This window comes from Hypomesus transpacificus, chromosome 17 (assembly GCF_021917145.1).
Source record: "Hypomesus transpacificus isolate Combined female chromosome 17, fHypTra1, whole genome shotgun sequence".
Lineage (NCBI taxonomy): Eukaryota > Metazoa > Chordata > Actinopteri > Osmeriformes > Osmeridae > Hypomesus > Hypomesus transpacificus.
This window is the reverse complement of record NC_061076.1, coordinates 16,598,924-16,613,986: the sequence shown is the minus strand read 5'-3', so window position 1 is coordinate 16,613,986 and position 15,063 is coordinate 16,598,924. Positions and strand designations below refer to the sequence as shown.

Here is a 15,063-nt window from a genome sequence, read left to right as displayed (position 1 = left end):
TTCATAATGACATAGGGCCTACCAATTTAGTTTAACACAAGTCTCAACATCCTCAACTTTGAAACGTTTACAAATGAAAGATTCCCTTGGCTTGGATGGTTCAATTTACAAGTCTTTAAAACACATTTTCTATGAGGTAAATGAAAGCTGTTGTATGAAGATTCAATTACTTAAACTTAATTTGAAATGGTAAAACATGCAAATTGGAAAATACCTTTGGAGTTCCCCCTCTGCACAGTAGTAGCCCCTACTCTAAACGTTTTCCCAAATAAAAACGTAAACGTCCCTAACCCTTAATGTGGAATAGATACAACCACACTTGAACATTGCGTAACCTAAGACCCGCAGAAACAGACACGTTAACATGGTTCATCTTTTCTTTACCGCTCAGAGACAAGTTCTGAAGATTATCTGGGTCGGAACACATCCAAAAGGGGATTATTAACAACAGTTGAAAGTTAAATACTTGTTCGGGCCTGTATAGGTCAGGCAAGTCTGAAACTGTTCCTGTGTGATATTTAAATGTCACTCCACTAGAGTGAATTGTATGCATGTGTTTGATATGACCTTTTGCAGCCTTATTCCGCCTCTAGGCACATCGACACAGTATAGCTACACAATAACCCCTCCACTCTTAAGACGTTTTCCCAAATAATACAGTTCATGTCTGTGGGTTGAGTTTCAACTTGTCTGCACCTGCTTTATAACGTTTTAGAAAGGCAAAACTCAAACCACTCTTCACAAATGTCTCTACTGGGATGCTATTAGCTGGCAGCTAGCTAGCACCGGTCGGCAGGTGAGATGGCACAATGGCAGGTGTTGCATGTCGGAGGTTCCCTAACAGCTGAAGATAGAAGAAGGGGTCAGTCCTCCAAAAGAGGGAGATATCCTCATGCTTATGGCACCCAGGTCTCAATGGAATACCCACCAAATCGTATTTCGGGGGACCACGCTTTCTCAGTCATGCCAGTAGATGGGAAGGTGACCTTGCAGGACCTGAATGAACGGCTGGCATCCTATATAGATAAGGTGAGCAAACTCAAACATCTCAGTGTTTTTTAAACGTATTGTATTTTTTTATACAGTAGCTCTAATATCACACACAAATTTTACAAATATAAAATGTTACTTTTTTATTTTAGAATAATTTTTTAATAGGTTTATATTTAAAAGTAGGCCTACGTTTGAAAAAGTTGTGGTATCATGGTTTTTATTCTTTACTGTAAATTTCATGTGGGGAAGAGATTAGATTTCTTTTTATTAGAATATATCGTGGTGTTTTATGTTGGTGGGAAAAATAAATGTCTTATACTGTCTGCTGTGTAGTGCAGAATTTACTTGATATGGTGGAACATCATATCTGCTGACACATCAAATACGTATATTGCAGCATCCCTGTAGATTGTTTATCCCTATTGTGAAAGCTGCATGGGCCCCTGTAGACCCAGGTGCTTACCTGTGTTTTCATCTGAATAAGCTGGTTTCAAAGGTCGACTTCACTCTTTGATACTCTTATTAAGCACATTCAACCTACTTTCACACGGCCTGGAACACAGATAGTTGAAAGGTTGAAGTTGGTGCCGTGTGAAAGTGTTTATCACAGAACTCTCCTCCAACAACACTAATGGGCAAAAAAAAAAATCTAATTCAAACAGGTCAACAGCCTGGAAGCAGCCAATCATCAGCTGACCCTGCAGATCAGAGATCATCTGGAGAACAGCTACCCTGCTGACTTCAGAGAGCTGGACACACCCCTGAAGACAGTGGAAGACCTGAAGAAACAGGCAAGTTAATGTCGTTTATCCTGGCTTCATGCCTTACAGACACACACACAGAGGGACATATCACTGTTGAAAGTTAAAGAGTGATAACGTTTAGGTAAATGTAGGTCGAGCAAGTCCGTACCTGCACCTGTGTGACCTTTAAATGTCACTCGACTCACAAGTCAGTGCCTACATTCACCGCATCACTGACAAGGTTATAAACATGTCTGACAATAGTTCAGAACGTATGAGTAATGTGATCTTTCGGTCTCCCTAATCTCCACTCCCAGATCAGTGAGCAGCACATCTTTCACACCCAGCTCAAACTGCAGACAGTCAATACGGAACAAGAAGCCCATAACTACAACACCAAGTTAGTTCTGTTTGGTCATTGGACACTTTACATTACAGGTGAACACGTTGCCACTCAAATGTGCTATCCTTTTAGACATACAAACACACACACACGCACACTCTTCACGCATACACGCACACTCTCTACACACTCACACACACACACTAGCGTCATGCTATCCTGTGTGGTGTAGATATGAGGAGGAACACAGGCGACGGGTGGTTGTGTCTTCGGAGTTGGACTTCATGCAGAGGCTCCAGGGGGAGCTCCTGTTCATGAACAGACACCTGCATCTCCAGCTCAACCAACATGCCGAAGATATGGATCTCCTCAAGACCAACCACGAAGAGGTGAGGTCACTCTGAAACACACTCTTTAAAAAAATATCATTTAAAAAGTCCAAACTCATTTAAGATTTAAGTTGTTCCGGTAACAAATCATCACACAATCCAAAGGATTCATCAAATGTCTTACAAGTACTGCCTGTATTATACAGTAGACAGGGTTCTCCTGCCTGAGTAAGGGTGTGCTTACTGCATGTCCATGTTCCTCCAGGTGGTGCAGGAGGTTCTGTCGCGGTTGTCTGAACCCGTTGCCGTGGAGATGGACTGTGCTCCTTCAGCAGACCTCACACAGGTCCTGGATCATCTCCACACCACGTGTCTGGCGCTGGTCCAGAAGAACCAGGCGGAGGCTGACACCTGGTTTCACAGACAGGTGAGAACGGCTGAGATGTTCTTATCTTCGCCACGATCAATTCCAAAATAGATATGTGTGTGTGTATTGAAACCTGTCTTACTGTGTCCGTAACCTCGGGCCGTGGTCTGTTCCGTCCGGGTTCCACAGGCAGAACTGTTGAGACACCAAGTGAGTGTCTGTCCGGCGGGCTCCGAGGAGGGCCTGGTGGAGCGGAGGGAGCTGGAGAGAACCAGGCAGGCCCTGGAGGTCACCCTCCACAAGCAGCAGGCCCAGGTACACAACCCACACTGTACTTCACCTGTCTACCACAGGAGGGAGGGATGGAGGGGAGGGGGGGAGGGAGGGAGGGAGGGAGGGAGGGAGGGGAGGGAGGGGAGGGAGGGAGGGAGGGAGGGAGGGAGGGAAGGAAGGAAGGAAGGAAGGAAGGAGGGAGGGAGGGAGGGAGGGAGGGAGGGGAGGGGAGGGAGGGAGGGAGGGAGGGAGGGAGGGAGGGAGGGAGGGAGGGAGGGAGGGAGGGAGGGAGGGAGGGAGGGAGGGAGGGAGGGAGGGAGGGAGGGAGGGAGGGAGGGAAGGAAGGAGGGAGGGGGGGAGGGGGGGAGGGGGGGAGGGACATTATTATCATTGCATAGCTCTGATGCACCCAACGAAATTAGGACCACTTATGTGTATTTACAGAGAAACAGCATAAAAACCAAAACAAATGTAATCTCTAACAACAAAGGATGTCAAACACACAAGATCACGTTAAACACACAATATCATGTTAAACGCACAGACTCATATCAGTCTAACAGTATGGAACACCAAGACAGCGTCGGTCGGACACTGGGCTGTATCTGTAACGGCTGTTTGGTCCTTCGCCTTCCCCTGCTGGACAGAACCAGTCTTTGGAGGCGAATATGGCCGAAGTGGACGAGCGGTTTGGCCTGTTGCTGCGGCGGTTGCAGCAGTTCTTAGGCTCCTTAGAGGCGGAGCTGCAGCACCTGCGTCTGTCTCAAGTACACCAGGCTGCAGACTACCAGATGCTGCTGGACATCAAGACCAGGCTGGAGATGGAGATCGCAGAGTACAGGAGACTCCTGAACGGGGAGGAAGACAGGTGGGGCGTTAAGTGGATCAGTTATATTTCCTTTCTCCTTCTTTCCTTCGTTCCCTTTCATGCAAAAATATTGACGATGTTGATTAATGTCAAATTGTAAAGACAAAACTATTACACCACTGTCCTCAACAGAACTTTGACCTTCAACTGCAAGGCTGATGCCCCTATTCTCTGTCTAGAGAGTAGCCAAGGTGCTCTCATGAACAACGTCCTGGCTGACCCGAGCGGCCTTGATTACGCAGAGGCCAGGGGCAGGGCGACCTCCAGCAGGGTCGGAGGTCAAAGACCAGTGGAGGCCAGCAGGGGGCGTGTCAGCAGTCATGTGATGGAGACACAGAGGGTGGAGCCGTCTCGTTCCAGGCCAGGCGAGGTCCCCCACGTCCCTCTGAAGGACGCCCGCAGCACAAGCATGGGCAGCAGACACGTGGCCGTGGATGAAAACCAGGGCACTCGAGAGCTGCACAAACATCCCAACGTTGTGACTCTTGAACCTGTGAGCCAGGACACAGACCGGACGAAGGTGCTTCACTCCACAACCACTGATGGCAGTCCTGAAGCTCCATCGATCAGTTTCAAGAGAGATCATCAGAGCAGCTGCATGAACGAGAAGCATATCAATTTGGCTGGAGGGTCAGTGCAGGCTAGCAGTGTCGAGACCAGAGAAGCATGCAGCACTGAGAGTGATGTCAATATGAACACACTATCAACTGAGACCGCAGCTGGTGTTGTGACTCATATCAGCAACACAGTGCACAGACCACAGGACGATCCCCCTCACCTGCAAAGTGATGCTCACCTGCAAGTTGGGGAAGCAGTAATTGAGGTCATCTGTTCCTGGAGTGTGAGTCCAGGGAGAGGAGGTGTGAAGGTGGAGAGGAAGGGGTGGAGTGTGGAGCCTACAGTACTAGATGCCCGTGCTGAGACTGGGGTTCTAGGCAGCGCTGAGACAGGGGTTCTAGGCAGTGCTGAGACTGGGGTTCTAGGCAGCACTGAGACAGGGGTTCTAGGCAGTGCTGAGACTGGGGTTCTAGGCAGTGCTGAGACTGGGGTTCTAGGCAGTGCTGACTTGACCAGTGATGTACAGAACAAGCAGGTTGTGTCAGGGGAAGGAAACGGGGATGTCAAGGAGGAAGGAATGTTCACGTGTGGAGATGATGGAGGGAGTCACATCAATGTGGATGTCCAGGACTTAAGTCCTGAACAAGGAGGTCTGTGTGTTGCAGATAGGGTTGTTCAGTTGACCAGTGTAGAATATGGTAGTGAAGTGACCACTGTAGAACAAAGTGACCAAGTGACCAGTGTAGAACATGTTGACCAGGTGACCAGTGTACAACTTGGTTACCAGGTGACCATTGTAAAAAATGAGGACCATGTATCCAGTGTAGAACATGTTGACCAGGTGACCAGTGTAAAACATGATGATCAGGTGACTAGTGTAGAACATGGTGACCAGGTGACCAGTCTAGAACAAGTTGACCAGGTGACAAGTGTAGAACATGTTGGTGAAGTGACCAATCTAGAACAAGTTGACCAGGTGACCAGTGTAGAACATGGTCACCAGGTGACCATTGTAGACCAGGTGACCAGTGTTGAGAATCGTGATGAAGTGACCAGTGTAGAACATGTTGACCAGATGAGCAGTGTACAACTTGGTGACCAGGTGACCAGTGTACAACTTGGTTACCAGGTGAACAGTGTAGAACATGTTGACCAGGTGACCAGTGTAGAACATAGTGACCAGGTGACCAGTGTAGAACATGGTGACCAGGTGACCAGTGTAGAACATGTTGACCAGGTGACCAGTGTACAACTTGGTGACAAGGTCACCAGTGTACAACTTGGTTACCAGGTGACCAGTGTAGAACATGTTGACCAGGTGACCAGTGTAGAACATGGTGACCAGGTGACCAGTGTAGAACATGTTGACCAGGTGACCAGTGTACAACTTGGTGACCAGGTGACCAGTGTAGAACTTGGTTACCAGGTGACCAGTGTAGAACATGGTAGTGAAGTGACCAATGTAGAACATGGTGACCAGGTGACCAGTGTACAACATAGTGACCAGGTGGCCAGTGTAGAACATAGTGACCAGGTGACTAGTGTACAACATAGTGACCAGGTGGCCAGTGTAGAACATGGTGACCAGGTGACTAGTGTACAACATAGTGACCAGGTGGCCAGTGTAGAACATGGTGAAAAAACATCTGGAAATCAAAAGAAGAAAAAGAAACACCATTTGAAGAACAGAGGCAAAGCAAGCACAGCAGCAAAGAGAGCTCAGGTTGAAAGTGAAGTAGAGCTAATCTGTCAGGGTGCTGATGCGGTCACTGTAACTGACAGGAGCAGCGCTGTGACACCTGTACAGGAGAACGGAGACCTAGTCAGCATGACAAGAAGGAAGCTCACACGGAGTGGGGCTGTGATAGTGACAGAATCTGAGCGTCAAAGCCATATTAGTATCAAGGAACCTGTGTTACAAGTAGAGAGTGTTGGTGGTAGAGTTTCCATCACAAGTTCAGCCGACGGCAGCAACACCATGAGTCCCAGCGATCTGGGTGTGGAGGCAGAGAGCACCAGCGGTCTGGGTGTGGAGGCAGAGGGGACAGGAGGCCAGAGAACTGTCACCTTCACTACTGATCACGTTAAGCGTGGGGGCAGTGCAAAAACAGGAGGAGTTGTGCATAGCACAGCCGGTGGGAAATCTAGAATGAGTAGTGCTAACAGTGGAGGCATGCTAAGTAGTTCCGCTAATGGAGGTATGCTTAGTCGTTCCGCTAGTGGAGGCATGCTAAGTAGTTCTGCTAATGGAGGCATGCTAAGTAGTTCCAATAATGGAGGCATGCTAAGTCATTCCGCTAGTGGAGGCATGCTAAGTCGTTCCGCTAGTGGAGGCATGCTAAGTAGTTCCGCTAGTGGAGGCATGCTAAGTCGTTCCGCTAGTGGAGGCATACTAAGTAGTTCCGCTAGTGGAGGCATGCTAAGTCGTTCCGCTAGTGGAGGCATGCTAAGTCGTTCCGCTAGTGGAGGCATGCTAAGTAGCTCTACTGGAGCTGAGGCAGACAGTGAAGATTGTCAGGGCGCCAGGGGAGCCGGTCGCATCAACAGGGAGGGGAGCGGAGAATGGATGGTGTATGGCATGAGCACAGGAAGCAGTGCAGGAAGTGGAGGGAGACTGAGTTCTACAGGAAGTGGAGGGAGACTGAGTACTGCAGGAAGTGGAAGCAGGTTGAGTACTGCAGGAAGTGGAGGCAGGTTGAGTACTGGAGGAAGTGGAGGCAGGTTGAGTACTGCAGGAATTGGAGGCAGGCTGAGTACTGCAGGAAGTGGAGGCAGGCTGAGTACTGGAGGAAGTGGAGGCAGGCTGAGTACTGCAGGAAGTGGAGGGAGACTGAGTTCCACAGGGAGTGGGGGCAGGCTGAACTCTACAGGCAGTGGAGGGAGACTGAGCATGAGCAGCTCTGGACGGAGTGTTGGAGGGGGTGGGATGGTGAGCGGAGGAGCCGGGGCAGGTAAGACAGGAAGTGGGAGTGGCTGTCGGGTCATCACCAGCAGCTCCAGTGGGGTGATGATCCGCAGCACCGGCAGTGGAAGTGGAACAAGCAGGGAGCGCATCAGTGTGTGCAAGATGGCCGTCATGAAGATGTCTGCGGCAGGGAAGGGGAGGAGTCAGGAGAGTCCTAAGGAAGTGTCGGGTGAGTGCGTCAGAATGAGGACCAGTTTCCACTCAGCAGACACGTTCTGTTCCGTTCTGTTGTCACTGTTATTTGTTTATCTTTCGTCCACAGGTTCAAATCCTCGTATCCAGAAGTGGATGAACACGAGCGATGAAGTGGTTGGCGATCCAGTGGAAGACAATGACTTCCTCCATGTTACCTAATCTGCAATGATCAATATTGAAATCGTTTTATGTTCTTATAGTCCTGGGATTTATAGGGTAATGATATACTGTGTGTGTAATCTAAAAATAGTACTCAGTACTAGTACTGATTTTACAGTTTTTCTCAATTGCAAAAACACTAAAACCCATTGGCTGAACAAAGTTCTCAGTTGCCTGAACTCATGTAGCTAATTGGCCTGTCTGTAGTCAATACCTGAAACTATTTCACATGGTAAAAAACCATTTGCAGATCTCACTTCTAATTTTCAGCACAACTCTTAACACATTCTCATTTTCAAAACACATTCTGCACTCTAATGCACATGTCATCCATACTGGTAAACACAAATGGCAACAATCAAATACAAGTAGAGAAAACATGTCATTGACTAAACACAACCACTCAAAATTGATTTAACTTGTTTCAAATGATGTGACACAACTAATATAAGCCAGTTCAGAGATCAAACAGGTTGTTGAAGGCGGGAAAATATTGCTTGTGATGTCGACAAAGTGCTCTTACCTAACCCAGCCCAAAGACAAGAAGAAGCACATTGATCACATGTTTACTCCTTTGATTTTTGTCCCTTTTACTGTAGTAATTGTATACTGCAGTACAGTGCAATGTAGGCTGTTTACTGTACAATGAACAAATTGTATGGCCCTGAAACATTGTACTTTCCATTTGTAACAGTAACAGTACTGACTGCTCAATAGATTTTGGTTGGTTGCAGGTTCATATCAACAAAGAACAAGAGTGAGTAGTGAGATGCAGGGTACAGTACTGTATAGGGGTACAAGGAGGAGAAAGAGCAAAGAAATTGCAGAGAGCAAAGCAGAGTAGTAATTTCTGATCAATTTTGAGCTACTATGATATAACATGTTTTTGTTCATCAAAAGACAATGACGGATAAATATGACATTTGCTTTGAGATTACGTAAAAATGCACTTCTCCCTGAGAACTATATGTTTTGAACAATGTGTTTTCTATTTTTTGGTGTATTGTTTACTGACTGCTTGATTGTGTATATAATTTAGATCACTTTGTTTATGATTTGAGAGCAGTGTTTGATTTTGAGCACAGGTAAATCTGTTTTGAAGCGAAAGTTTCATTTTGCAAGAGGATTTAGAGGTTTTGTAAATAGTGCTTGAAGATGAGGTTTTGTGTTTACAGTTTTGAGAAAGTGGGTGACTGTTTCAAGAAATATGTTTTAGCAATTGTGAAAAACTGAATTGCCTACTGTGCAAGAGTAATCAGATATGTCTTACGGATCATAACATTTTTTAAGAGGCTGGTAAATGGTCAATCTTGTTGCATGCAGGGGTTTATCACTAGTGTGAGTAAAGGGAGATTTCAGTACGCTGTTTCTAACTTTTCTGCTGAGCAATGTGCATCTTACAACTTTCAATGAAGGTGTGACTCTACATGTAAACAGAAGGTGGCAGAATGCACAAAGCTGTTGTAGTGTTTGTTGGCTGTCGAAAGGGTTCACTACACTATATTTACTACGAATCTAAAATAATAAAAGTAAAATTGATTTATTGATCTTCAACCAGCCAAGAGTCTATTTTCATTATTTACATCGACAGTTAATCTTTCATGAACTGCTAATGTCTTACTGTTGTAGAGGAAAGTTTAGCTAGCAACAGGACACAGTCTCTCACACGCACACAGACACACACGCGCATACTCACTCACTCACACAAGCTTGGGGTATGATAATGGAGCTCAGCAGCTGTCATCCGACACCACAGCAAACCTTCAGTACTCGACACTGTCCAAACCAGCTCAAACCTTCAGTAGGCCTACTTTACACTGTCCAAGCCAGCTCAAACAGTACCAGCAACTCTGAAAATCAAGTTCGTTCAACATCTAGCCTACTAGTGGCGCTTGGCTATACTGATATTGAATAACGGACATGGTTTAAGAACTTGTATTCTAGTGAAGATGAATACAAATCTATCTAAAACTGTTATTCTACTCTACAAACTTGTTTCCAAAAATGTCCCATTAATTTAACTGTTGTAGAAAAGCAATTAACAGGTGTGGGATATGGCTCAATAACACATGGGTTGCGCTGGTTGACCGACCGGAGCACGATATAGGCGATACCATGCCCTCTCCTGGTTTACTGTTTCAGTAACGCAGTTAGTTTTTATGGCGTCCATACATACTTGCTCTGACATAAATGTCCGTACCTAGTTACTGCTCTACATAACTCACTATGCACCGCTCTGTTCCAGAAACGTCCATCCTTCCAGCTAGCGACACGTCTGCAGCATGATAACTTACACCAGTGACACACTTGGGAACAGGAGTGCTGCATGAATGTTAACGCATGTACGCAGAAAGATTCTCTTCAAATGTTTTTATTCGAAAATGTTAATGTATGTATATAGGCCTATGTGTACTAGTATCCACACAAATTAAAACATAATTAGATCAACATTTATCTAACAGTATTATTCAGAAAAGAAAAAAAAGAAAGATTTAAGAACAGCATTGACTAGTATTTCTGCAAGTCTGCATGTCACTTAGGATACAACAAGGAGACTTTACAGTACAACTGGCACTTAGTTTGGACGTCCAATTTCCATACCAATACAGGTCAGGCTTCCAAGGAATTGTAAGTCTGAAGTGAGATGTGAGTCACTGCTCTAGGAGGTCAGGGGCTTGGCTGGTGAGTGAAGGTCGAACAGGGTGGACCAGGGAGGAAGGCCAAGACGAGATAGACAGGATGGATCAGGGAAAAGGCCAAGGGCAGATAGACAGGGTGGATCAGGGAAACAGCCAGGGGAAGATAGACTGATTGTTTTACAGCTTGCCAATAAAACACAAGTAGCCTACTGTTACATGACTCGTTGCTGTGCTGTAGTCAAGAGAACCCACAAAGCGAACACACGTTTTGGACAAACAACATGCATCATACCTGTGAAAGACAGCAAGTAAAATGATGTGTGTGCTTGCGTAGTTGTGTTCAAACATTGTAACTTTCCCATAATGTTTTACTGAGCCTCACTCTCTCACTTCTTTTGACTGAATATCAAGATCCAAGCTGGACACTGGCTACATAACGTTAGGTTCATGTGTAGATTGTGAAAACTATCTTGTGCTGGCTAACACAGGTGTGGTAATGAGTGGATGACGCGCCCTAGCCGATTGCCCTGCCTGAACTAGCTGCGCTTATTCCAATGCTGCTCATCCAGCCGGCGTGAAGCTCTGCAGTGATAAACAAAACTTAAACGAAAGAAATGCCGGTCAGCTAAAGAAGGTGTCCTGAAATGCCTGGACGCGAGAGGGACACGAACAACAGTTTGAAGAGACCTAAGGCACATGTATTCTCTACAGAAAGGGTGTGGGGGTAAAAACTTGTCATGGTGGATTCTTTGTTCTGGAATATTCCAATGTTCTGCATCAATAAAAGACAAGTAAGAGTAAAACCACTTGTTTTAATGGTCTGTGTCGTGCAGAAGTGCAGGTACACTGAATATGTAGGCCTACCCTTAAAATTCAGTTCAAGTTCCGTTTCTTTCAAATTCTAAAGCAAAACCAACTGTGGGGAGGCAGGTTGGATTTGCAGGCGTGGTGGCTGAAGCCTGACATTTTTAGGCTATAGGACGCATGATTAGCACACATGAATGGACTTGTAAAACTGGGCTATCAGGATTTGCCCACCGGGACCTGTTCCAACAGCCATGTCCCCCTCCATCTTCAGGCCAAATCTGGTGTCATGCACAGCTGAATTTCAGAGATATTACATATAAAAAATATATACAGAGACATATTTAGAGATATCAAATGATTGGATTCTGCCTGAAAAGGCGAGGCTTTGTCTGGAGTAGGTTATCTGATCATAGCTCCTAGTCATGCAGGTAGAGTATTCTGTTATTGGAAGGGACTGCAATTGGGATAGTTGAAATGGGAAATTTGAGATGCAAAACACGAACTAGTAATAGAAACCAGTAACGTTAGCTCAATGTCACTGTCAAACGTTATTAAAAACGTTCTTTTCTCGTTTTAGTCCTTAAGAGTAACCCTTTTTATCTCCTCTAACTCTATTCATTTGCATAATCTACCTGAAACTGCAAGGTGTACTGCTTTGTTGGGGCTTGAAAGGTGTACAATGTGGAGTATTGAAGTGAAGCCAGGTTCATTTATAACAACCACATCTGATAAGACAGGTGTCAGACTGACTGAGTAGAAAACCTTTCATGGAAATCATTTTTACGCTTTGCCACAGCGAACACCTACCAAGGGCTACATGTTGTAACCTATGTCATGTTCTGCTCTGCAACCATTTGTTTTTTCATTCATTGTTTTTTTTACATCCAATGACGTATGGTAGCACTCACCAACCCTGAGGGAAACAACCAGGATCACTGCCAAGGTTTCACCCATTTATTTGAGCTTTTATAAAAAGCATGCTGACATTGCTCTTACGACTAGGCCGAAAACGCCAGCAGTTTGTTTGACTGCTGAAATAAATGAGTAATACTAAGGCATTGTCCCTGTTGTTTTCTCAAAATCTGTGAATGATTGACATCTTTGGGTTAGAAAGTTTTCTTGTTTGGGAGTTCAGCCCCACAGTAAGAGCTTGATGCTTTGCTCTGAGAAGGTGCCTCCAACTCCACTGCAACATTTAATTTTTATTTGACAAACGTTCTTAATTTTTTAAAATTATTTTGACACTTCTTGCATTGGCACAACAGGAACTACACCTTAGCTCCGTAGCCACACACACACCGAGCACACACATGCAGCGACGTATCATGTTAGTCTCGACTTTTATGTCAAGGTTCATGTCTTATACCTGTGCAGGTCTGGTCTGATCCTTACTGAGCTAATCTGAGAAGTAGCAGCAGTTTGTTACTTCAGCTTCAGGTATCTGCCTACCTGCCTCGCTGCTGCCAGGTTCACTTATATAGCACTATGGCTACGTGCACAAAGAACAGGGCTGTGAAGCATGAGACAAATACTACCCTGTCAATCATATCAATCAGTTGATAATTAATTTTTTGACAGTGACATTGAGCTAAACTATTTTCCCTTGAACATAGAGGCACTCAGCCAAGCATGGGAACGCTTTTAATGTGCAAATAGACGATACCTCCAAGCACTTCTAGTAGAGAAACCGGCTTAACATTCTTTTGTCTTGGACCACAGCCAAAACGCTTGGCCGGCACAGGGGCAGGATTGCTAGTAACTGGGAGTCGTCAGAAGGGGTGTATCTCCTTTACTTCTTAATCTCTCCAACCCTTGCTACATTGTACAAAGGTGCGACTGCTCTGTGACAGTATGTGTGCACAGGGTCACTGTGGTGGGGAGAGGAACAGCAAGACAATCTTTTATCTCGTGCCAATCCCTGCTTGATGGCCCCGCGCCCACCTGTCTGAGCACACTTCCCACCCCGCTAACATTCCACTTGATCTGTGAGGTTGATTGGTGGCCTGTAGGAACACGTCCATGAACAGATCCAATGAATTTAGGTTGTAGTACATCGTACAGAGGTGTAAATAGTCCCTTTCACACACACCCATAAAGAAAAATGATTAAACAAAACACTTGTAAAGAAAGGAGAAATGCAAAAGTCTTGTTGTTTTAAGTCTCCATGGCAAAGATAGAGACAAGGCCTTGTCAGAAACTTGCAGAACTCTTTCTAGTACGATAGGCAAGTTGGAACTGGAAAGTACTTCCTGAATTAAAATTGACCTTTTTCATTCATGTACTTCAGATTAGACCTCGCATTCTTCTAATGGAAAACGTGCATTTTCATTGCCTGCCTAAAGCAAGGAGTTTCATTGTTCGGTTAGGGCATGAAAATGAGGGTATGGGTTCAGAGAAGCCATCGCTTGACACAGATAATATTCTAGAAGGATTCATCCATCAACCAATCAATATTCCCTAGTTTTGGCTCAGCGATTTTAAAAGCCCATTTTACTTTGAGGTTTGACTGAAGTGTCACAGGCAGGAACCTAACCTCTGATGTAATAACCCCGGTAGCTCACCGGATAAGTACGAATACCCTGTAGGTTGACGCAATACTGAATTGGTAGTCAGATGGCTGAGCGGTTAGGGAATAGGGCTATTAATCAGAAAGTTGACGGTTCGATTCCTGGCCGTGACGGGGAAGTTGTGTGACGTTGTGTCCTCGGGCAAGGCACTTCACCCTACTTGCCTCGGGGGAATGTCCCTGTACTTACTGTAAGTCACTCTGGATAAGAGCGTCTGCTAAATGTGAAGCGGCTTGGGTATCTACCTTGGCCCTGGCCTTTTTAAAGCATGTCTTCCCCTCTCTCTCTCTCTCTCTCTCTCTCTCTCTCTCTCTGTCGCTCCCTGGCTTTCCTGTCACACTTAAACACTGTCCAACAAAGTACGACTCCTGCCCCAAAATATTTCAAAAAATATATATATTTTACATTTACTAGTCTCCGCCTTTGATGCAGATCCAGAAAGATAAACAGTGTTTGCTTGGTGGGTATATATTCACTTTAGAGCCCTAAAAACAGCACACATGCAGTTTTGTTGTTCATAAGTAAACACCGTTCTAAAGAGGATGCCAAAAAAAAGTGAAAGTGCTTGAGATTGTTGCTGCAGTAATGACAGACAACAATGAGGAAACGAATGAAGAGTGATGTGGGTGAATGATGTGGGTAGAGAAGGTTGGACGAAGCATTAATCTTAAAATGAAAAGAATGACTTAGACGTTAGAAGAGGTGAGAGAGTTCAATGTGAGAGAGAGAAAGAGGGGGAAGAGAGAGAGAGAGAGAGAGAGAGAGAAGGGGGGAGAGAAAGAAAGACGGGGAAGAGAGAGAGAGAGAGAAAGGGGGGGGGGGGAAAAGAGAGATAGAGAGGGAGAGGGGGAGGAGGGAGAGAGAGAGAGAGGGGGGGGGGGGAGGGAGAGAGAGAGGGGAGGGAGAGAGAGAGAGAGAGAGAGAGAGAGAGAGAGAGACTATCAATTTCCCTGAAACACATTAAACCAAGACAATACAAAAAGGTCTATAATTAACAATTGCCATTGTTCGCTCAGTACAAGAGCTAGGGTTCATTATTGTCAGAGCACACGATGCTGTACTCAACATTCAGTCACAGTGTCTCACGGGTGGGAATAAGAGAAACCCCATAAATCAGTTTAGCTGACAGATTAACGGGGGTCTGGCTGGAACTGGTTCTCTGGGTGTGCCTGGCTACCCTGGAGCTGCAGGGGCCCTCGCTAGCACAATCCCTGCCACTCCCTGTCACTCATCATGCTGTCAGAGGGGTTCTCAACA

At 45.6% G+C, this 15,063-nt stretch overlaps 1 protein-coding gene across 2 annotated transcripts; it reads left to right on the top strand.

Moving 5' to 3' along the window:
* Positions 1-622: 622 nt before the first annotated feature.
* Positions 623-9,350, top strand: LOC124479586. 2 transcript variants are annotated; one of them, XM_047038384.1, is made up of 10 exons: positions 623-1,029; positions 1,656-1,784; positions 2,054-2,136; positions 2,312-2,468; positions 2,674-2,835; positions 2,965-3,090; positions 3,696-3,916; positions 4,049-6,861; positions 6,916-7,608; positions 7,702-9,350. In XM_047038384.1, exons 1-10 carry the CDS (start codon positions 802-804, stop codon positions 7,791-7,793), a joined length of 4,704 nt encoding a protein of 1,567 aa, XP_046894340.1. In that variant the 5' UTR covers positions 623-801; the 3' UTR covers positions 7,794-9,350. The 2 variants fall into 2 exon arrangements, with proteins under 2 accessions (XP_046894340.1, XP_046894339.1); XM_047038383.1 differs by having other exon boundaries at positions 4,049-7,608.
* Positions 9,351-15,063: the final 5,713 nt, after the last annotated feature.